The sequence below is a fragment of the Sphaeramia orbicularis genome, chromosome 3 (genome assembly GCF_902148855.1).
Source record: "Sphaeramia orbicularis chromosome 3, fSphaOr1.1, whole genome shotgun sequence".
In the NCBI taxonomy this organism is placed as follows: Eukaryota; Metazoa; Chordata; class Actinopteri; order Kurtiformes; family Apogonidae; genus Sphaeramia; species Sphaeramia orbicularis.
This window is the reverse complement of record NC_043959.1, coordinates 30,732,851-30,756,379: the sequence shown is the minus strand read 5'-3', so window position 1 is coordinate 30,756,379 and position 23,529 is coordinate 30,732,851. Positions and strand designations below refer to the sequence as shown.

At 36.7% G+C, this 23,529-nt stretch overlaps 1 protein-coding gene across 1 annotated transcript in view; it reads left to right on the top strand.

Moving 5' to 3' along the window:
• LOC115413880 (neural-cadherin) overlaps positions 1-23,529 on the top strand; it is a 527,604-nt gene that overhangs the window by 219,204 nt on the left and 284,871 nt on the right. Inside the window, exons 9-15 of the mRNA XM_030127006.1 lie at positions 5,174-5,342; positions 9,162-9,332; positions 10,721-10,893; positions 14,607-14,774; positions 17,833-18,082; positions 21,829-21,956; positions 22,125-22,311. Of these exons, the coding sequence (XP_029982866.1) occupies positions 5,174-5,342; positions 9,162-9,332; positions 10,721-10,893; positions 14,607-14,774; positions 17,833-18,082; positions 21,829-21,956; positions 22,125-22,311 (1,246 nt within the window). The remainder of the gene's footprint in view (positions 1-5,173; positions 5,343-9,161; positions 9,333-10,720; positions 10,894-14,606; positions 14,775-17,832; positions 18,083-21,828; positions 21,957-22,124; positions 22,312-23,529) is intronic.

Genomic DNA, 23,529 nt, shown 5'->3' with positions numbered 1-23,529 from the left:
GTTCCGAGGCATCTTATCTTCTCATCTTGGCTGCATGTCTGGGTGTGTTAGCGTATTCTATGCATAAGTAATGCATGGTTGAACAGTTAGTCGCATGTTTGACTGTAGAGCGTTTAAGCACTGCCTTTGGCTCATGATAAACACAGTTGTTAGACAATTGCGAGAAACACAAGTTAACCCATAAAGAACCAGTGGTACTTTTGTGGCCATTTCCAAATTAATTTCTCTCTATATTTAACCTTTCTTATGTGATTTATCACCATTTATTGTAATATTAGCCTTTTCAGTTTGAGTTTTTTCAGTGTACAGGGTGGGGAAGCAAAATTTACAATGAACATTTAATTGTTTTTTCTCAGCAGGCACTACGTCAATTGTTTTGAAACCAAACATATATTGATGTCATAATCATACCTAACACTATTATCCATACCTTTTCAGAAACTTTTGCCCATATGAGTAATCAGGAAAGCAAACATCAAAGAGTGTGTGATTTGCTGAATGCCCTCGTCACACCAAAGGAGATTTCAAAAATAGTTGGAGTGTCCATAAAGACTGTTTATAATGGAAAGAAGAGAATGACTATGAGCAAAACTATTAGGAGAAAGTTTGGAAGATACTACTGAAGAAGAATGGGAGAAGTTGTCACCCGAATATTTGAGCAACACTTGCGCAAGTTTCAGGAAGCGTGTGAAGGCAGTTATTGAGAAAGAAGGAGGACACATAGAATAAAAACATTTTCTATTATGTCAATTTTCTTGTGGCAAATAAATTCTCATGACTTTCAATAAACTAATTGGTCATACACTGTCTTTCAATCCCTGCCTCAAAATATTGTAAATTTTGCTTCCCCACCCTGTAAATCCTTTATTTTTCCATATTCTTTCTTATTCCACTGTATTGCTTTGTATTGCATGGATCACTTTTATTTATTTATTTATTTATTTATTAAGTGGGGACTGTGGATGAAAATTAGCACTGACGCAAATTCCGGCATATTTATGTGTTTATACTGAAATGGAATGCATAAATGTGTAATAAATATGCGCTGTCCTGCCTAAATAAAGATATATAATAATAAATAAAGTATTTAATTCACTGTTCATGTAGCTGTTCATTAAAGCTCAGAGTAAATTCAAAGGTAGTTATATCAAAACTAAGAAAACTGAAGAAAAAGTGACTTTTTCAGTAAAATTTATCACTAATTGAACATAAACCAAGTGTCTCCATCCACTGTCATTGATCCAGCTCCATGGGTTTTACTGGTGAATCAATGTTGTAGAAGATAACAGTGTTTCCACGGTAACTACAGAGCCTCTGAATGTCCAAATGGGTCATATTTGATGACCATGACAGGATGACAAACTGCATTTTACACCTATTACTTACATGTATTGATAGGATTAGTGGATCAACAAGTATTAAACATGTTATTTCAGTAGTTGGTTTTGGTCACCAGTGGCTGTTTGGGTCTTTATGGGGTAAATAATATAATGTCTAACAATAACTATAGATGGAAATAGTAAAGAAAGGAGAGAAGAGAGAAAGTAAAGTACAATTTGAGAAGTGAAAATAGAGCAGAAGATGAAGGAAGACTGGAGAAATACAGGAAGTGAGGGAAGAGGAGAGGATTAAACGCAGACTACACCATCATTAATTAGATGTCAAAGGAAAGCATCAGCCAGCGGTACTGAGGGATACCTTCCCTTCGACTGTGTTTATGGCACATCAGCATCAACGCTCCAGTGAGACAGAAAAAAATAAATAAATATGTGATGGATACACAGTCAGAAAGAGAAAAGGGATGATGAGGGACCAGAGAGAGAAAAATGGGGATAGAGGGAGAGAGAGTGAAAACCCAGGCAACCTTCAAATGAGGATAATAAAGCTCTTTGTGTCTTTGACAAGTTCAGTGATTGACAGTGTCTTTGAGAACCCAAACACGGAGCAGCTACCTTACATCAGACCAAGCTCTGAATGAATTTCTGTGAAAGCGGCAAGAACTGATGTGGTGAAAAATGGAAACTAGGGTTCAAGTTTTGGCTTTGAATTAAAAAAAAAAACCAAAAACTAGAAATAATGAAGTATTGTAAAACCTGAGAACATAATTATGAATTTTTATTTATGATGGTATAATACCTGATAAATAAATTTATATCTTTAGTATTTGTTTCACCTTCAGGGTATGATTTAAAGCATGGGTGTCAAACTTATGGCCCATGGGTCCAAACTGGCCCACCAAAGGGTCCAGTCTGGCCCTTGGGATGAATTTGTGAAATGGAAAAATTACACTGAAGTTATTAACAATCAAGGATTTAGAGACAGTTTTAGTTCAGGAGCTAAATTCAGCCCAATTCGATCTCAGTAAATGACAACTCCAAATTTTTGTCTTTTATTATATAAAAAAAAAAGTTAAATTGCATGAAAATGTTTACATTTACAAAAATGTGGATAACCTGAACAAATATGAACATGGATTGTCTTAAGAGATGTAAGTGCAATTTTAACAGTATTCTGCCTGTTTCTAAATATTTTGTGCATCTGTAAGTTGTTATGCACATGTGTAAATGGTAAGCTGTGGCAGAATATTGGTAAAATTACACTTATTTCAGGTTGTTCATGTTATTCACATTTTTAAACTCGTACATTGTAGATTTAAACATTTCCATAATGTAATTTTACTCTTTTTAGTGTTATTATTTAACTGGTCTGGCCCACTTCAGGTCATATTGGGCTGGTTCTGGCCCCGGAACTAAAATGATTTTGACACCCCTGGTATAGATGGATAGGGATGGAGGCGGTTCCTTGGCTCTACACAACATAAACATTTGGTTTCATAGAACTGGTGCTACTGAAACCTACTTCCAGTTACTCAGACAGCAGTAAACACCCAGAGTGACGAACAACAGATTTCATGTTTAGTGTAGTGTAGGAGCCATGGTGAGTGCATCTGCAAACCTCTGCCTGATGTGTGCAGTGAAACACTACAAGACCTTTAAACCTAGACAAGCACCAACTGGTTGAGCTGAAAAACTGAACATTGGGAAGTGATGGAAAAGACAGAAGACTCAAACTCATGCTTTTGCATATTTATTCCTCTATTTCCAGGGAAAGTGTGTGTGTGTGTGTGGGTGTGTGTGTGTGTGTGTGTGTGTGTGTATGTGTGTGTGTGTGTGTGTGTGTATATTCATTCATTCATTATCCTCCGCTTTATCCGGGGCCAGGTCGCAGGGGTAACAGTCTAAGCAGGGATGCCCAGACTTCCCTCTCCTTCACTTCCTCCAGCTGAGATACATATATATATATATATATATATATATATATATATATATATATATATATATATATATATATACACACATACATACATACACACAGGGTGGGGAAGCAAAATTTACAATATTTTGAGGCAGAGATTGAAAGACAGTGTATGAACAGTTAGTTTATTGAAAGTCATGAGAATTTATTTGCCACAAGAAAATTGACATAATAGAAAATGTTTTTATTCTATGTGTCCTCCTTCTTTCTCAATAACTGCCTTCACATGCTTCCTGAAACTTGCGCAAGTGTTCCTCAAATATTGGGGTGAAAACTTCTCCCATTCTTCTTTAATAGTATCTTCCAGACTTTCTCGTAATAGTTTTACTCATAGTCATTCTCTTCTTTACATTATAAACAGTCTTTATGGACACTCCAACTATTTTTGAAATCTCCTTTGGTGTGACGAGTGCACTCAGCAAATCACACACTCTTTGACGTTTGCTTTCCTGATTACTCATATGGGCAAAAGTTTCTGAAAAGGTATGGATAATAGTGTTAGGTATGATTATGACATCAATATATGTTTGGTTTCAAAACAATTGACGTAGTGCCTGCTGAGAAAAAACAATTAAATGTTCATTGTAAATTTTGCTTCCCCACCCTGTGTATATATATATATATATATATATATATATATATATATATATATATATATATATATATATACACACACACACACACACACACACATATATATATATATGTGTGTGTGTGTGTACAGGGTGCGATTTGTCAAAAAACCAAAGGGGGGGATTTTTTTTTTTTTTTTTTTTTTGTCGGAGTGGGGGGCAGGGTGACAGTTATATACATCGGGTTGTGGTCCATAGCCAACGTAAGTGAAACAAAGTGAAATTTTACATACTTTCAACATCCAACTCCCAGGTTCTGTCCCTCTGTTATACAGTGGATTTTACACAAAATTTTCACAACTTCTAATCCGTATCCACTGGACACACAAAAGCTGGGCCACATGAATTTGTCATGTTTCCCCCCCTTTATGAAACTCCAGTGCATTGGGACGTTCGTAAATTCTGAGATTGCTAACAGGTCGGCTCAGGTGAACGTTAGTGTCAGTAATGTAGGATATGTTTGGTTGGTTGCCCCCCCACCGAGGATGAAATTCATTGAGCAGAAGAAGGGATGTAAAAACCAAAGGGGGGGTTGATCCCCTCCATCCCTCCCAAAAAATGGCACCCTGTGTATAGTTCTGTAGACACAGGAAAGCGTGTGAGTGAAAGGCTTCTTTTAATGTGGCCTCATGTTTCAATGCTTCCTCAGTCATGCATGAAGATGAGAACATCAAATATTACCCTTATATTTTGAAGTGGAATTCAAAAATGTGCACTAAAAACCTTCATTTTCTACTGTTATATACAGTATGTGTGTGTTACATTTTTTGTCATAGTTGTAAATAATGTTAAAGGTGGGGTAAGCTATTTCAATCCAATATACTTTTTTTTTTTAAACTGAGTGAAGATGTTTTCTAGGTCAATTCTATTCAGACAGTGAAAAATAAAGCATTTGTACACAGCCTTGATGCGGAATAATGGAAATAATACATAAATTGAAAAATAGCTTGGACCGATCAATGCAACACTACTCAAGCCAGGCGGTCGTACTTGTGCACAGAATGTGGGATGGAATTTCTGAAGAAAAGGATATGTGTGTTTGGATGTTGTCTTGAAATAACAGCCTTTCCCAGGAATGAAGTATTCCACCTTTAAATTGTTTCAGAAATGAATACGTCTTTACAGAGAACGCTTTTGCTGTGTTGTCAAAAACAGAGCATTGGTGTGAATTTCTCCTCGCTTCCATTGCCATAATCTTCTGTTTTTCTTCGTCTTGTTCTCCTCAGTGTCAGCAGTACAGAGAAAGCACATCAGTCTTGGAGAACCAACCAGCAGGAACGTTTGTTTTGCAAGTTCATGCTGTGGACGCTGACGAGGGCTCCAATGGCAGGGTCACGTACGGCTTCATGCACAAGGACTCAACTGTACCGGCATTCAGCATACATCCAGACACCGGTATCAGAACACACACACTGTATACACACCTATAACCACCTCTAAGTGTTGACTGACTTTTTACCACAGGAGGTGTGCTTTGGCTTATGTTCCCGTAGAAGATCCATTTGTGTCCAAGGTTTAGCTTCACATGAAATTTCCAAAGTATGAAATGCTCAGAAGCATTTCCATGTATTTAGTCCAATATTTGGAAATATCTTAGATGTCAATTCAAAACAACGTTACATTTCCTCTATTTAACCTTAAAAGGGGTATATGTAGTAGGGCTCCAACTAAGGATAATTTTAATAATCGATTAGTCTGTAGATTATTTTAAAAACTAATCGATTCATCGGGGAAGCACAAAAGACTCAATTCTCAAACATCAGTATTTAACCCAAAGCAATATAGGCCACAGACAAGTCACTAATGATTACATCCCCGCAATGGCTTCAATCCCTAGCCCGATACATAGACTTATGGCTAGACATTAGTAAGATATAGTTTCCAACAATCTCCAGGAGATAACATTAGTCTGGCGGCCTGATAAACTGAGAGGGATGAAAACATTATAATTACGTTGATAGTGTCTAACTAGCTAGCGGGCTAAAGTAATCACGACACGTAGGCTATCTTAAGCTAGGTCTATTTTCCAGGGACAACAACAGACCCGTTTGCACAAAATGTAGTGCGCCATGGGATTTTGTTCATTTTTTAACTCCATATTCAAGTTTTGTTACATAAACGGCGCACTACATTTCAAGCAAACGGTGCTGCCGTGGCCACCGGAAACATTATGTAAACCTAGCTTTAAAAATCTCAGCCCAACTGCTCTGTGTTTTCCTCTGTTACACCACACAGCCTCAATACTAACGTGCTCAAGACCCAACAAATCGACCGCCAAATTTGTTGCCAGCTCTTTTAAGTATCAATTTGGATCGATTTAATCAATTCGTTGTTGTAGTACTAATATGTAGTATTTCTACTTTCAAATATTAGGAAATACATAAAATTATTATTACCATGTTTAATATAAAGAACTCTAGTTCACTCTTAGTGGGTCACTCTGCTGGTCTCTTATGGTGAGGAAAACTAAATCCATGAGGCCTTTGGTGAAAGTATCAGAAAGTGACCAGGTAGGACAGGGGTGTCAAACTCATTATAGTTCAGGGGCCACATTTAGCTAAATTTGATCTGAAGTGGGCCAGACCAGTAAAAAAATAACATAATAATATATAGATAATGTCAACTCCAAACTTTCCTCTATGTTATAGTGTGAAAAAAGTAAGATTACATCATGAAAATGTTTACAGCTACAAACTAGCCTTCAAAACCATGTGAATAACATGAACAAACTGAATAAATAAGTACAATTTTAACAATATTATGCTTCAGTTTATCATTTACAGACATAATATTGTTAAAATTGCATTTACTTCTCTTAAGAAATTTCAGGTGGTTCATATTTGTTCAGCTTATTCACAGTTTTTGTGAAATTATACTTTGTTTTAGTGTAAATACATGAAAATGTTTACATTTACAAAGAGAAAAATTTGGAGTTGTGAGTATTTATAGGTTATTATCATCGTATTTTACTGATCCGACCCACTTTATGTCATTTCAGTCTGAACGTGGAACCAAAAATAAAATGATTGTTAATATCTTAGTGTGATTTTTGCATTTCACACACTCATCCAAAGGGCCAGACTAAACCCTTTGGTGGGCCGGATTTGGCCCCAGGGCCGCATGTTTGACACCTGTGAGGTAGGATGAGAACCGCTAAGAAACTACTTTTAGACTTTTGTTGTTTTCACCACTGGACACAGCTCTAAATGAAAAGAATTGAGTTTGATGACAGGATGAGGACGATCTTATTGAAAACAACACTGGAGCGTACTGTAGAGACATGGCAATCCATTATGTTCTTTTTCTTTTGAGGTTTGTATTTCTTTTTTTTTTTTGTCTTCCTGCTGTATGTCCTGCTACATGTTCTTAAAAAAGAAAAAATAAAAAGAAGTGTAAAAAAAAAAAAAAAAAGGAGTTTGATGCTGAAATGATTTGATTATGAGACTTTTGAAGGTATAAAGTTATTACATGATGTTATTATATTATCTTTGCTAAGTTGCCGTTTGTTGATCCACAGTTCAGACTAAACTGTGGCAGTTCTGACCTTGTTTGGGCGATTTCAAACCGATCTTTAGTTCAGGTATTGACAACACAAACTGTACAGAAAACAGAGGTGAGTTGTGGTTTCGCTGTGGCTGTTTTCTTTTGTAAAAATAGAGCTAAGCTAACGGAGCTATAATGTAAACTATCAGCACATATTATACAGAAAGACACAGTGTTTTTTTTTACCAATGTTAAAATAAGGTTTTATTTAAAGAAGAAACCTTGAAGGTACTATAATACAGATGTCTGTAGCAATAAGCTTTATGCTTTATTCAGTGAGTGATACAGTCTGTAGATACATAGCATTGATTTATTGGTGGTTTTGGTCCTAAGTGTGTTCTGATACGTGACTTCCTCCTGCTGTTGAGAGTCTGATATCAATCCTACATAGAACCACTTGAATTTTTACAACACATCAACAAAATGTTGCGTATAGAAGGGATCATTAAAAGTCATTAAAATTCATTTAAAGTCGACTGAGTAAATGTGAATGCTGAATAATGGTGTACGATTTATGACCCTCAAGAAACCAGAAACTGTACTGACTTTTACTCCATTTAATGTGTTTCATGCCCACTTTCACAATGTTCAACAACTTTAAAAACTTGAAAGCTAGCAGGCTGTTTGAAAGCTTATTGATTTACTTCATAATGTAGACTTTAATTAAGATGCACTGACTATTATAGACGTCTATAAAAGTTCAGGGTTATTTAATAAACAGCCCTAACATTTGGAGTCGAGCCATTTTTAATTCACTTTTGTCTTTAAAAGGAAGTATTGACCTTTAGTTACTGGAAAATGCTGCTTTAATAGTAAAAGATTCATTTTTAAACGTCTCTAAAATATCATCTACAGTCCTTTAGCAGTCTATACTTTTACCACAGCCAGAAAAATAATTTGATGTCAGTGTAAAGTAAACATACTCATTATAAACAGTTTAATCCTCAGTGTGGACCATGACCCCCATGTATAATTATATCGCAAAATCTTTAAAGCTTTGTCATCAAATCACATTGGCAGTACTACTAAAGACTGTTTTATGTCCAAAACCTCCCTTGACCCTTCTTTTATTTTATTTTGCTGCATCAGAATGTTTTAGTTTGTATAAGCGCTTTATACCTTTTAAAGATTAAAAACGTATATAGAGGGTTTTTTTTTTTTTTTCTAAAAGTAATTAATGAGAAACATAGACATTTGCATATAAAACACATGATTAAAGGCCGACTATATAATAAGATATGAAAATTGTTGCTCTGCTCCTTTTGTACTTTATAAACTCATGAGTTAAAGCCTATGCATAAAGCAGCTTATTCAAAACTTTTTTTTAATATATTTTATTCTTTATTATGAAAGCTTATGCTGCATGACATCCTTATGAAAGGATATAATATTAAAAATAAAATAAAAAATACAAACCAGTGAAGCTAGAAAATAATGTAATTGCCAATGTTAAATTTATTTCAGAATTAAATATTAAATTAAATTGTGGGTAAGTACTTTTGAATGCCACGATCCTTTTCCCTCCTGCTCTTCATCTGCTCTCCTGTCTTTAAAGTGTAGCTTCAAGGCGCCAGTGGAAATCATTTTAGTGTTAAACTGTAAATGCTCTGGGGAAAGAGACCAGGCTGTGATTTAGTCGTCTGATCATCCTCGTTATCTCACCATCCCTAGGAGTAATTGTGACTGCCAGAAAATTTGACCGTGAGCGCCAGCGGGAGTACGCGGTGACAGTGACGGCCACCGACCAGGCAGCTGACCCCCTGATTGGCATCTGTCAACTCAACATCCTGATCCTGGACCAGAACGACAACAGTCCGAAGTTTGAGAACATCCGATATGAGTGTAAGTTTATACCTCCTTACTGCCTAAATGTGTCTACAGTTATATGTACACTATAATGAATATGAATATGATTTCAGGGGTTTCTTTTCTAAGGAGTCTGGACTACAAAACAATAATGACAAATGTCATAATGTAGTTTTAAAATGGGATAAATATCATTGCATTGCACTGGTTAGTTTTATTTAGACTGTTAACTTTGCTTCCAAAATACTGTTGATTTAGTTTCGCTTTTTATCCATAATTATGGTTGTAAATGTTATACCTCTAAATTTCTAAAATATTTTCCATGCTCCAAATGTAAATAATAATCTTTCACCACAGCTAACTAGCTCCTTTCTTTTACATCTCAATGAGGAAGAATAATCTCTCATTAAACTTGAAGGAAATTTTGATGTTCATATCTCAAATCAGTATGAACAGGACATCTTACAAGCTGTAGCCATGATGCGTCCCAATATTTTTGTCCATATAGTTTATCAATTTCAGTTTGAAAAGAAACATCTGAATCAACGTCTGAATACATTTATCCATACAGTGTGTGTTGTGTGTATAAATGCAGCTATGATACAAAGTAGTGACATTAGACATAGTTTTCATGTTTCACATTATAATATTTAAACAGGTTTCCCATTCTCAAGTATGTAGATTATTATTTATTTATTTTTTGATATATTTTATTTTTGACAGATTTTACTTTTTTTTTTTAATCAAATATATTTATTGATTTCTCTGGTGTTAAGGAAAATATACAATATTTGTTCAATTGAAGACAACGTTTTTCAATACAGGAAACAAACATCAGACTCCCAACAACCAAAACAAAACAAGACAGAAAAAAGATTAAAAAAAAACAAAAGGAAGACAAGGACCATTGATTTACTGCCTTTAGAGCCCTACATGATAACAATAAATGAAATAATGAGCTGGGTGTTAAAGTTTGTAGAAGTTAGAGGGTTTTTGAGTTGTGGAAGTAGGTCAAAAAGGGGCCCCATATCTTGTCAAATTTCGTATCAGATTTGACATTTTTTAACAAACAGACGATAAAACGAAAATGCAAAGACACAAGAAGAGCACCAACAAGCACAGACAGGGAAGTAAAGTATGTAGAGTATTTTATTGATCCTACTACTGATCAGTTCCTCCTGTCAGCAATCCAAACAAAAATTATCCAAAACTCAGTAGAATTCAGTAAGTATTTTTAACTATTAATAACAGCGGAACCAAAACAGGCCATGAATGTCAGGGGTCATTGATAACAGGTCAGTGTTGAACACCACTTCATTACAAAATAGTGGAATATTGAGGCAGATTTGCAACAATAGTCTACAAGGGGTCAATAGAAACAAACTCAGGCCTCACTAAGTACAGTTCTTCATCTTCTTCTGTAGACTTCCTTCGAGAGGACACCATGATTGGGACGAGTTTCTTGCGCGTGGCGGCTCATGATGACGACTTCGGCACCAACGCTGCGATCACTTACTCCATGTCCAACGAACAGCCGGAGTACCTCAGAGTCAACCCCCTGACCGGTTGGGTATATGTCAACCAACCCATCTCTCAGGTACACACACATCCATGAACTTTCAGCTTTTTGCCCTTATGATGCTTCACCTCTATTTTTTTATTTATTTATACTTTTTTTTTTTTTTCATAATTAAATGCAGTTTGCGCTAATCAAGCTCATGATGCCACTCCAAATGATAAAAAAGCACTTCAGGGAAATTATGCCATTTATTCATTTAATCAAGAGCTCAAGAGATGCTGATGCACAATTTCAGATTTCAGCTAAAACAAGATGCTTCTCCCCAGAGTTGAGAGCCTGTAATGCAGACCTATTTGTGTATTTTGTTTACATTTGATTACTGAAAGTGAGGGGGCAGAAGTACAGTGGCCAGTAGCATATAGACAGCCTATATACAGGGGTTGGACAAAATAATGGAAACACCTTAAAAAAATCAACAAAATATAATTTAATATGGTGTAGGTCCGCCTTTTGCGGCAATTACAGCCTCAATTCTCCGAGGTATTGATTCATACAACTTGTGAATTGTTTCCAAAGGAATTTTAAGCCATTCTTCAGTTAGAATACCCTCCAACTCTTTTAGAGACGATGGCGGTGGAAATCGACGTCTTACTTGAATCTCTAAAACTGACCATAAATGCTCAATAATGTTGAGGTCTGGGGACTGTGCCGGCCATACGAGATGCTCAACTTCATTAGAATGTTCCTCATGCCATTCTTTAACAATTCTAGCTGTATGGATTGGGGCATTATCATCTTGAGGTGAAGGTGTTTCCATTATTTTGTCCAACTCCTGTATGTGATAATGTCTTCACTGGAGCCTTTTTTTTTTTTTTTTTTTTTTTTTTTTGAGAAATCACACTGCTAGTGTTTTTTTTTTTACTTCACTTCCTCTAACCCCATGGTTCACTGAAAACCAGGGAAAAAAAACAATCTTGTTGGGAACATGAACAAGCAATAGAGGAAATTGCCATGTAGTGTGCGCAAAAACAAGTCTGTGTCTCACATGAGTGCCACAGTGATAAAAGCAACACTCACTATCTTTCAGTGCCAACAAGAATGAATGTCTGTATCCTCTGCACCTTGCATCTCACACCCAAACACTTGGCACCACACCAGTATTTCTGAGCGAGAGAGAATGGTTCAGGACGACATATCCAAAAGACAAAACTTTCCTACTAATGAGTACAAGTGCATAAAGTCTAATACACTAACTGCCTACACGGTTTATTTCACTTCTTACTAGTGTGATGAACTTTTTTTTTAATTGCTAAGAGCGAAGATTGGATTTTAGAACTGTGTAACTGAACAAGCAAAGCTAATAGAGATTTGGTCATGCGTAAAAGTAGCCCAGTGAAAAACAGGAATTTACAACACCCTTACGGGAAGAGTGTTTTGATACTGCAGCAACAAAAAGACCACAGGCATTGTTGAAGTGCAATCTGGAAACAGAATATTTGTAGTTTTCATAATTACATTACCATTTTCCACCAAAAAGCCAGGTGATATTGGGCTTTCCAAGAAAAATGATCAGAAATAGGCTACTTTCAGGCAGCAGGTCTTAAAGGTGGGGTAGGAGATCTTGAAAAAACGGTTTGAACAAGCTACATTTTGAAAATCCACAATTCAAAAGTCCAAACCCCTTTCTTCAGACAACCCACCGAAGCCACGCCTCCAGAGTACTGGCATGTGCAATGCTTGTTCCCGAGGGTTCGTGAGCGCTGCACAGCATCAATTTGCCCTGGTTCCGACCCTGGCTCCGACCATGGGTCCGGCCCCAGCTCTGGGTCGTAGATCTGTGTGTACCTTATTCAGTCTCGTCCAACACCCCTGCTCTTCATACCTATCTGACGAACATCACATTCCCTACTGATTTATGTTAGTGTCAAAACAGTTTGCTGGTTAACTTTACATCCTAATAGAGCTATTAAAGCCAAGCTCTGGCTCGGGTTTCATTTCCTGAATAAGTGCTCCGAGCCTCTGAGAACGCACGATTCATGCACGAAGAGGGGTACGCACAGAGGGGGGAGGGACAAATGGCAGTTGAGTTTGATTGACATATCACTGTTCAATCATTTTGATGGGCCGGTTCAAATGATTGGATGGTGTTTTTTCAGTCCTGTCCATTCCACAGGTGACAAAATTTTTTTATTTTTGTGTTAGAGCATTTAATTAATTGGTTGTAATCAGGTGTGAAGGGGATTTTAAGCAATATAGTAAAAAATGCTCCAGGAAAACATCTCCTACCCCAACTTTAATGCACACTTCAGATTTTTTGGTGAAATCAGGTTTTTTTGTGTGCTCGTTCATATTACACTTTAAATGTGACTTCTATCAGTTTTGAGTATGAACTGAATGCGACCCTGAAGTGACCCGCATGTACAAAAGGTGTCCTGATGTAATATGTGACCACACAGGCACACACTGTGTTTATGGAAGTAAGTATGTTTTTCCCACCACTTCTGCTCCTGGGATGTGGAATTGTGACGTTTGTTGTATTTCAATGCTGTAAAGGTCAGATAAATGCAACCTGGCTGTTCAAACTGAAGTCGCATTGCAAAATATTGGATACGTATCAGATTTAGGACCACATATAAAAGTGGCCTGGGTTGGATTTGAAAAAAAAATCAGATTTGTGCTGTTCTAACTGTCGGATGCAGGTCACATATGGGCAAAAAAATCAGATTTGGGCCACATTTGCCCACAGTCTGAACAAAGCCATTGTCACATCTTGGTTGTGGTAAAATGGTTTCCCTATGCTGCTGGTTGTCCAAATATCCTCCTGAGACCCAGCAATAATGCATTTTTGTCCCCTTTAGTGGACAAGAATTTCACAGCTTTATTAAAAAAAAAAAAAAAAGAAAAACGTTATCCACTGAAAAAGACATTCCTAAAAAAAAAAAAAAAAGAAAAAACTGTATCTTGAAAACTGTTGCATCATACTGGTTTTGATCAAGGCAATTATTTCATGTAAAAAAGCCAAAACTTTTACCTTCCTGGGTCTCAGGAGGATATACAGACTAAATTTTGTCAGAAATTTAGACTTGCATGTCATAAAATGAGAATATGCTACACCTACTACTGTATATGTCCACTAACTAACTGAACGGAACACAGTATGAACTAATAATCTATCAACGTGACACATATTTATTTTTACCAAAAAAAAAAATCAAACTAATTATACCTTTGCAAAATTAGCATCTCAGGTTGACCTTTATTTCTTAGCAACAACAGGTCCATAATCACTTCCTCCTTAACTTTTTTCCCCCACACTTACATAAATATCACTATGGCAACACTGTGACTTTAAGCGTATCTTTGTTCACTATAGCCACATATCATCAAACAATCTACGTAAACAACAATAAACAGGAGCCTTAAACCTATTAACCTATGCTAGCAGTATGGACTTCGAGTTAATATATATTCTATATTTGCTAATTCAGAGGTCATTTCCTTTGGCTATAGATAATTGCTCATGTGAGGAATATAAATCTCTGCAGCTGCATATTGAGCTTTGCCCCTCAATCAATACATGTTCCTTTAAGTGCATTAGAATTTTCAATTACATTCTTCCCACATAGTGTTAATATAAGCTGAAATGAGTGTGATCTGGAATTACAAAGTTTTTCTCTTTCTTTCTATTCTATGTTTAAGCTATAATCACCCACAAACAACACACTATGAAGTGTTATTCTGCTGTTTTTTGTCCATTTCTCATTCCTCCTCTCTTATTTTTTTCCCCACAGAGGACCTATATCACTAGGGAAATTGTCGCCACAGACGGAGGGAACAGGAGCAGCTCAGTGGAACTCGCCGTCACCATCACTAACGTTAAGAACCAGCCTCCACATTGGGAAAAGGACAGCTACAGCGTGGTCATACCAGAGAACACTGTCCGAGACACACCTATCGTGGTACGACAGTTATAGTTGTAGGGACAATAGATGATCGGACAGTTTTAAAAGAGTGATATTTTGCTTTTTTAAATGGAATTATGCATTTTAAAACATTTCCCTGTGGTCTACATAAACTGTAAATGATATGATTGGGTCTGAATTCTTCATTAATTCAACTCCACAGGTCCATCTTCAACCCTATTTTTGAGTAATGACATGAAAAAGGTCGTTTTGAGCGCTGGCCCTTTAAATGTACATGACCCCACCCCCTCCACATTGTTGACTGTGCTGCTCTGTCTCATTCAGCCACTTGAGTTTGTTAATACAACCAAGAACTGAACATTTTAGGTAATCAGCTCGAAGTTTGGACATATTTTCAGTATGGACTACAACTGCTGCTGCTGACAAACAATTACGCTGTACTCGGAGAAATGTTCATCAGAAGTCTTGACCTTATATATGCGAATGTTGTGATGTAACTAGTTATAAATGTAACAAATTAAGAAGGAATTAAAATGGGTTGTAGAAATCCACTCGATTTTTGCCGGAATTAATATAAAGACAGCTTTGCAGCACCTGGAGGGTTCAAATTCAAACGTTATGAACTGTTAAGGTCCAAATACACAAATAAATGTACCAACGACTAATAAAAGTGGTACAATATGACCCCTTTAAGTGTATTTCTACCATTCACATACAGAGCAGTATTTATGCAATTATAAGTATACATTGAAAAATAAATTGGACAAGGCAAGTTTGTTGGTATAACACATTTCACCTTTATATGAGATATAAAAATTAATTAGACACATAAAAAAAAATATTTAAAGAAGAAAATGACAAGGAAAAATAGCTTGAATAAAATACAGTAAACTTAATTAGTAGGCACTCTACAAAAAAGAACAATCGTAAGAATGTGTGAGGCAAAACAACTTATAATGACACTTTATATGTCATAGCCAACAATATCCAAGAAATATGCATACAGCCAAGTCCAGATGCTTGCACATTTCCCCTGAAAACCTTTTTCAGTTCATTCTTATTTCAACAAGATCACAAAAAGTCACGCTTGACATCACAGTGCCCAAACAAACAAGTAATTTGATTTAAGATGCAACAATCTGTTTTCTGGAATTTGTCTTCCCGAAACTTTCCACAACTTTTCATTGGGTTCTAACCAATACCAAGCAGTAACAGCATGCTGGTGACATGCCGTTATAAATATAAAAATATTCATTGTTTGTGCAGTGCTGTTGTATTCTATCAGCTGCCATTGATTATTCCTAGCCACTGCTATTTCATGCCGCAAACACATTAAATCAACAATGTTTTCCAAGGATCTCTTGAAAGCAATTAAGCCCATTAAACTTGCTGATGAATATTTTAAATCAAAATATGGAAATGAAAAGACAGAGGAGAGTACTTTACATGAGAATGTGTGTGTGTTTAATTGTTTGTGAGAGATGCTGTTAGGGGGAGAGAAACGGAGAGCACGGTCCCAATAGTATAGTGTATTAATCGAGATGGCAGTTCAGTGTTGATTTGACTGTTATGCAAACATGCAATGACTCTCAGCGGGATGTAATAGCTCTACCATGAAATTTGAGGTTTTTTTTCAGTGTAAATCAGCACATGCAGAAGTCAGGCATATTTGCCAACTGTGCATGCCTGATAGGATGTCTCATTATTCTAGCTGCTCTACTCTGCAGGTTGAATGGCTAAAGCCGGGTCACCCATAGGCAAGCCGCATCACATCTCAGATGGCATTTTTGATTTTAATTGGGAGTATATGGCATCAGCTTTGAGTAGCCTCTCCTTAATTAGTCCAAGGAAACTGTACCATGAAGAGCACTGTGCATTCCCTTTGATCCCATAGGATGTCAGTGGTTTGTTTTCTGGTCTAACAGTTTGAGGTTTACTCACTTTATATTTTAGTGTTTGTTATTATGAGTTATGCAGTACAACATACATATTTCCACTTGGATAGATCATTTTTTCACTTTTGAGAATGCATGCAATTATTGAATCTTAGCTGCTGAAGTTCGTGTCTGTGCTCTTTTTAACTGATGACATTCCGCGTGTGTTTACTTCTTACATTTGATATAATTGAAGACTTAGAACTTTCGCCGATAAGTTGATAAGAACAATGTCAATAGAAAATGTCAGTGTAGACTAGGGCATTGACAGAAAAACTGGTTTGTTGACACGTCGACATCTGTGGCACAAGTTGACGTTACTTTGGAGGAGTCGACTTCCGTCCCTTCCATCACCTGACAGCATGCGAGCCTTCATTCAGTGCATGTTGATACTCTCATCTTTCTACATGAAAACATGGAGCGCAAGGTAGTGATGCGCAGATCAGAGGACCTAGGTCGGGTTAGTGCGGATCCAAAAAATGTCACTTTATTTGCAGGGTGGGTCAAATAATTCCACAAAAGCGATTTGTGAAAAAAAAAAAAAACGACCCATGCCTCACAACGCCAAGACTGAAGGAAGAAGATGACTCAGAGTAGGATTACTAAACTGACTGTGATCTAGAAAAACTCTGGTCTCAGTAATGTTCTGTGAACCACGTAAATACGACCACTATTAAATAATAATGTGGACAGTCAGTGTGTTTGGATTATTCTGTTCATTTATTTCATTCAGACAATTCGCTCTTTTCTCAAACATGCTGTGTGTCTTGGCTGCCGCTGTCTAAACCTTTTCCCACTTTATGCTGTTCACTTAAATTTAAAAGAAAATCCAAGGTGTTATCTTATGTTTAGTTTTGATTAAATGTCTGAGACGGACTGTTGATGCTTGTGTCTTGCAGGTTTTTTTATTCTACTCTTTACTGTACATTGTTAATGTTCCAGTGAACTTTAGTACAAGTTGCTCATTGTTGAACGTCTGTGTGTCTGTGTTGTTCCTCCGCTGTCAATGTGATGACGTCATCATGAGCCCAGTCGACTGAACTTCAACTTTATTGACAAAAAAGTCAATCTGAAAATATCTGAAGTTCTAGTACAGACTAGAATCAGCCAAATATCCTTACTTATTTTAATACTGTTAGTTTTTTTCCCCTCTACTCTAGACCATCAAAGCCACTTCCCCACTGGGGGATCCGAGGGTGACGTACAACCTGGAGGATGGGATGGTACCAGAGACCAACATGCCCGTTCGCTTCTATTTGACCCCCAACCGGGAGGACGGCTCTGCCTCCATCCTGGTTGCCGAACCCCTGGACTACGAGACCACCAGGAACTTCATGCTGCGAGTTCGGGCTCAGAATGTCGCTGCCGTCCCATTGGCTGCATTCACCACAGTCTATGTCAATGTCACAGGTTTGGATCTTTTTTTATACAAACACAACACTTCTCCACTGTCTGATTCTTCTGAGCCAAAGGAAGTCAACCACTACTTGGGTTTTTGCAGAGTGGAGCTCACAAGTACAGTACTTTCCGGACTACTGGCCGCACCTGACTATAAGCCGCACTCACGCTTCACATTGCCATCTCCAACGTCTCACCATCAATTTGATTGATTCGACTGATTGATGCAAAGCTTACGTGCAGCAGCTCTATTTTCTTCTTTGACAGCCGGATTGATCGTTAGCTTGTGAAACATCAATTAGCCGCATCATTGTTTGAGCCACGGGTTCACAGCATGTGAAAAAAGTAGCGGCTTATAGACCGGAAATTACAGTATTCATTTTAGGTTTGGAGACTTTATAAATGTATTCATTTTCCTTGCATGTTGTGGTTCCCTTCTGCACCACAGAGGGTGAAATATCCCAACTGGCTCCAATCTTTCTTCATTTTAAATCCTTTTTTTCCATATTTGATGACAAACCATCAGTCCCATTACTACTCCTTAGGACTAGCCTTTCTGATTATGGCTTTTGTAACTAATCCTGATTACAATCCCCTACTTTTTCAAATCCTATAATTGTTTTAAATTATGTACCTGGTTACCAGTTCTAAATTCTATTAAAACAATTAAAATTTCTGAATTGAAGTGACCTTCATCAGTAAAATGCCAGTGAGAATCTGGTTATTTTTTTAAGCGAAGCTGATACATCTCTAAAGTGGACTAAAAAAGGCAACAAAAACAAAGACGTGCAAGATGCAGGGTAGGTCAAGCAACAAAACAAGTTTTCTTCCTTCAATATGTGCTGATTTTCTTTCCCATTTTCTTGTTGTCAGCATCCAGCAAAAACAACGTCCTTGCGTACAATTCTTTTCAAACAGCACAAAGACTAAAGAGCATTTGGATTGAACAGACGGCCTGAAACTATTGAGTGCTCTCTAAGTCCAGCTGCACTCTAATTTTCTATTGGAGGCATTTAAAGCTTGGATTTGCAAAGCCACACAAATCCAAATAATTTGCTCACCAGCTGTTGTGAGTGTGATGAGCTCAAGAGTGCAACATATATGCTTAACCCCCACTGCCCCCACCTCCATAGAAAAGACATTTGAACCAACAATCCAGTCCAGTCGCTCATTCTCTCTTGTGTCTTGCTGAGGAAGTGTCCTTGTCTCTCTTGTCCATCATTGTTTCATGATGTCTAAATATGATGAATGTAGTCTTGTGTCACACTGTTGCACTGTTAATGCTCAGCCCCGGGTAACTTGGCTTACATCTCCATCATCACTGCTTAATGTAGTGGTGTGTTTGCTAGCCCCTGACCTCACTCCTCAAAATAACTCTGCCTACCCCATATGCCCCAGACTCCCCTGCATTTAATCCTCTTGCAACATCCATGCACGCACACTTACATATGTACTCCATTCCATCAAATTGGTCTTAATCCAGAGAGAAATAATTAATTCACACAGATCCTGTCCCCTCTCTTGCCTCTCTGTCGCTTTCCTAACTTCCTCTCCTCTTTCTGCACACCCCTCCTCTCCCTTATCTGTCTTAATAAGAAAGCTCTTTGACTCCTCCAGAGGCACTGAGGCTGAGGGAGGGAGGGAGGTCTGTAATGGATTTAAGGCCCCATTTTTAATTCATAGATTAAGACATTTGCTCTGAAGAAAGGAAAGGGGAAAAATGGCACACGAAGCAGCATTAGATTTAATGTGTTGCAGTATTCAAGTCATTTCTATAATGCTTTTGGCGGTATATCAACTATTTTCAGGCAAGTTGATGTTCCAGCTCACTGTTTCCTAGAAGATGTTGTCTTCAGTTTTTACTTGTCTTGGTTTAAAATAATGTAATGTAGGGAAAAAAAAACCCCAAAAAAAACAACGCAGATCATGGCCTTTATTAATTACCATATATATATATATATATATATATATATATATATATATGTATATTATAATTATTATTTACCATTTTACCTGAATCTTGACACTAACAGGTGTCAAAGAAAAACACCAAGAAGGGAAACATTAATTAATATAGTAGGTATAAGAGCTACAGTAAATGCAACAGCTAGGCTAATACAGTTACGGAAAAAAATTATTAGACCATCAAAAGTCATCAAAAGCAATGGTTATGCAATCACGTACTAACTCTTGTGTGTATCATGTGACTCAAATAGACAGAAAAGAAAACATGGAATGCCTAAAAGCACTGTTTTTGGCAGTACAATGCCATAGCGATTGATGTAAGAACTGAAGTGATTTTGGTTATTATCAAGAAAACCATGAAAAATGGATAGATATCAGCTCTAAAATGAAACTCTTACAAGCTATTTTTGTTGTTATCATTATATTTGTCCAAACAAATGTACCTTTAGTTGTACCAGGCATTAAAATGAACAAGACGTTGAATAAAACATGGGTGGTCTAAGAATTATTTCCACGACTGTATGAATTGGAGACAGATGAGGAAGTCACAGACCAGTTGTATTTGACTAATCATACAAAAACTCTGATATACATATGAAATGATCAGTATAAAAAGGATAAACTATTTGCGAGTCAATGAAGGCATCTAAATGTATTGTGAAATCATTGTTGTGTTCTTGTTTACAGATTGGACTTGCAAAGTAACACTATAATCAGCATTTCTGAAATACTGGTTTGCAGATAATTGGGTTAGATCAGTCGTTCTAAAATGAGGGTACTTGGAAGAAGCCTAGGGGGTACTTGACATTTTTTGGGAAAAATAGATTAAATAAGTCATCCTGTACTGAATACAAAATAAATCATGTGAATTAATGCTGAAATATAAAACACAATAAATACATTATTATAATAAATTTGACAGTCCTGATCTTATTTCATTTCAATATTTTGAAAAATGGGACGCCCCCCCCCCCCCCCCCCCCCCCCCCCCAAGCTTTGGTAACATTTTAAGAACATTTCTTTTTCATATTATTCAAGATGAGTTTATTTCAGCTATTAAATTTTTTTTTTTTTTTGATAAAAGGTTCATTTAGTCATTAATGACCAAGTCATTTATTTTTTTATCAATGAAAGAGGACACTTTTCAGTTAATATTTTGCACACAAAATTTACTGATAAAGATTTGTTATTTTTAATCTATTAAAGCTAAATATATCTTGTTTTTTTTGCAAAGATTTGAAAATCAAAACAGACACTTTTGGCACAGGAAGAAATTTTGCCTAATTTTTCAATCAAAAATGCTGAAGCGAGAGTTGCGGGTATTTGGCTAAAAATATATATTTTAGCGGGTACTCCACTGTAAAAAGTTTGAGAACCACTGAGTTAGGTGACTGTATGCTTGTAGGACCCATCCCATAAAGGATGGTTTCTGATGAAGTTAGAAATGTGCCATGGAAAAGAGAAAAAAAAAACATTAAAATATTCATTTGAAAGAACCAAATGGCACAGGTTAGATAGGATTAGACAAATGCATATGCTCTTCATCTTTGGGTCAGAAACCTTTATAATGCATTCTGGCTGAAGCATGTCCTGTCAGAACAACATATAAATAATGAGGTGAGATATAAATGGAACAGAGGAGGATAATTTGGTCAGTTATTTTTCTAGGCAGTGATGAAAGAGCAGTGCACACCAACTCTGTCCATTAGACAGTGTATGAGTATAAATATAAATGTATGTTTTACACTACCCTGAAAGCTGTTGTCTCTCCTGTGATTCTGTCTATTCTCCAGATGTAAATGACAACGTCCCCTTCTTCACGTCCTCCATTTACGAGGCGTCAGTCACTGAGGGGGCAGAATCAGGGACTCTGGTTTTCCAGGTCTCAGCCAATGACCTAGACTTGGGCCTCAATGGAAAGGTAAAACAGACACACATTCTTACTACACAAACTGGGTGTGGGATTATTAAAATATAAATATAAACTTCATCCACATATTTTTCAACAAGTAGATTATTTTTATTCACTCTCCACTTCCATGCTTAGTATATTATTATAAGTATTACCTTATGTCTCTATCTGTACTAGATTTCATACTCCCTGTTGGAGGATCGCAGTGGGGACCACCAGTATTTCCGCGTAGATCCGGAGTTGGGATATATCTACACACAAACTGTATTTGACCGTGAGACCAAAAGCTCGTACCTGTTGGAAGTCCAGTCTGTGGATGGGTGGGAGTCAGCTCGACCAGGCAAACATGGACAGCCCAACTCTGGTGAGTCAGACAACGGCAACACATCGAACAAAAATGAATCAACTGTTGTTTTTTTGTTGTTTACAGGCTCCCTTTCATTGTCATGTTACATGATTGAGGACTGTGAAAAAAAGAAAGGTTAAGTTCCTACCTCTGTAGCAGACAGTGATAGACAGTCGCACCAATGCAGAAAAACAACCTTGAAACACCAAACATGAAAATGTCAATCCTTTCACTTTCTGTCAGTTATGATTTATTTATTAAGATTTGATGTGAGAAAAGGATGTCTCTATAAAATTGTAAAATGCTTTAGTAAAATCTACTGTGCAATAGAGTTTTTTGTTGTTGTTACGTGTTTCATTGGGAAAAAAATTCCATAAATATCTTTTAGTGTGTTGTAATTCAAGTGTCTGACAGGAAACAAGAATTCTGTCCCTTCGCTGGACTCTGTATTTTTTTAAATTCTCTTTTTATTGAAAGAAGTTAGGTTTTTACAAATATTGAATAATCTGACAGATACACAAACTATATACATCCAGATAGTGGGTGTAAAAAAACAAAAACATTTACAGCAGCTCATTTTTGTCTTGGCATACAAGATTTCAGAGTAAAGAGTCAATGTATAAATAAAAATAAATAAAAACACAAAAAACATAAAAACAGGTTTCTTTCAGTAAGAGGATTTTGAGTCCATATTCATGCAGTCATCTCAGCAAAATCAAGTCTCAAAGACCTCACATATCTCAACCATCCCTCCCAGTGTTGCACAAAAGAATCCATCTTCAAATTTACAGTCAAGGTTATTCCTTCCATCCTATAAATTCCCATGGTTATGTGTATCCATTTATTTGTTGTTTCTTTTGTCATCCATCGTTTAGTTATTGCTTTTATTCCTGCAGCTAATAATATGCTGAATAAGTATCTATGTTTCTGACCTCTGGATGGACTCTGTTTTCAAACTGTAGAAACAAACGAGGAGGAATTGGAACAGGACTGACAGCTGTAATTGCAGATTGATATTAATATTCTGTGAAACACGACTTTGTTGTTTTACTCTGTAGCTCAAAGTGAAATCCGAATGTCTGATCAGGTAACTATATACAGGGTGGGGAAGCAAAATTTACAATGAACATTTAGTTGTTTTTTCTCAGCAGGCACTACATCAATTGTTTTGAAACCAAACATATATTGATGTCATAATCATACCTAACACTATTATCCATACCTTTTCAGAAACTT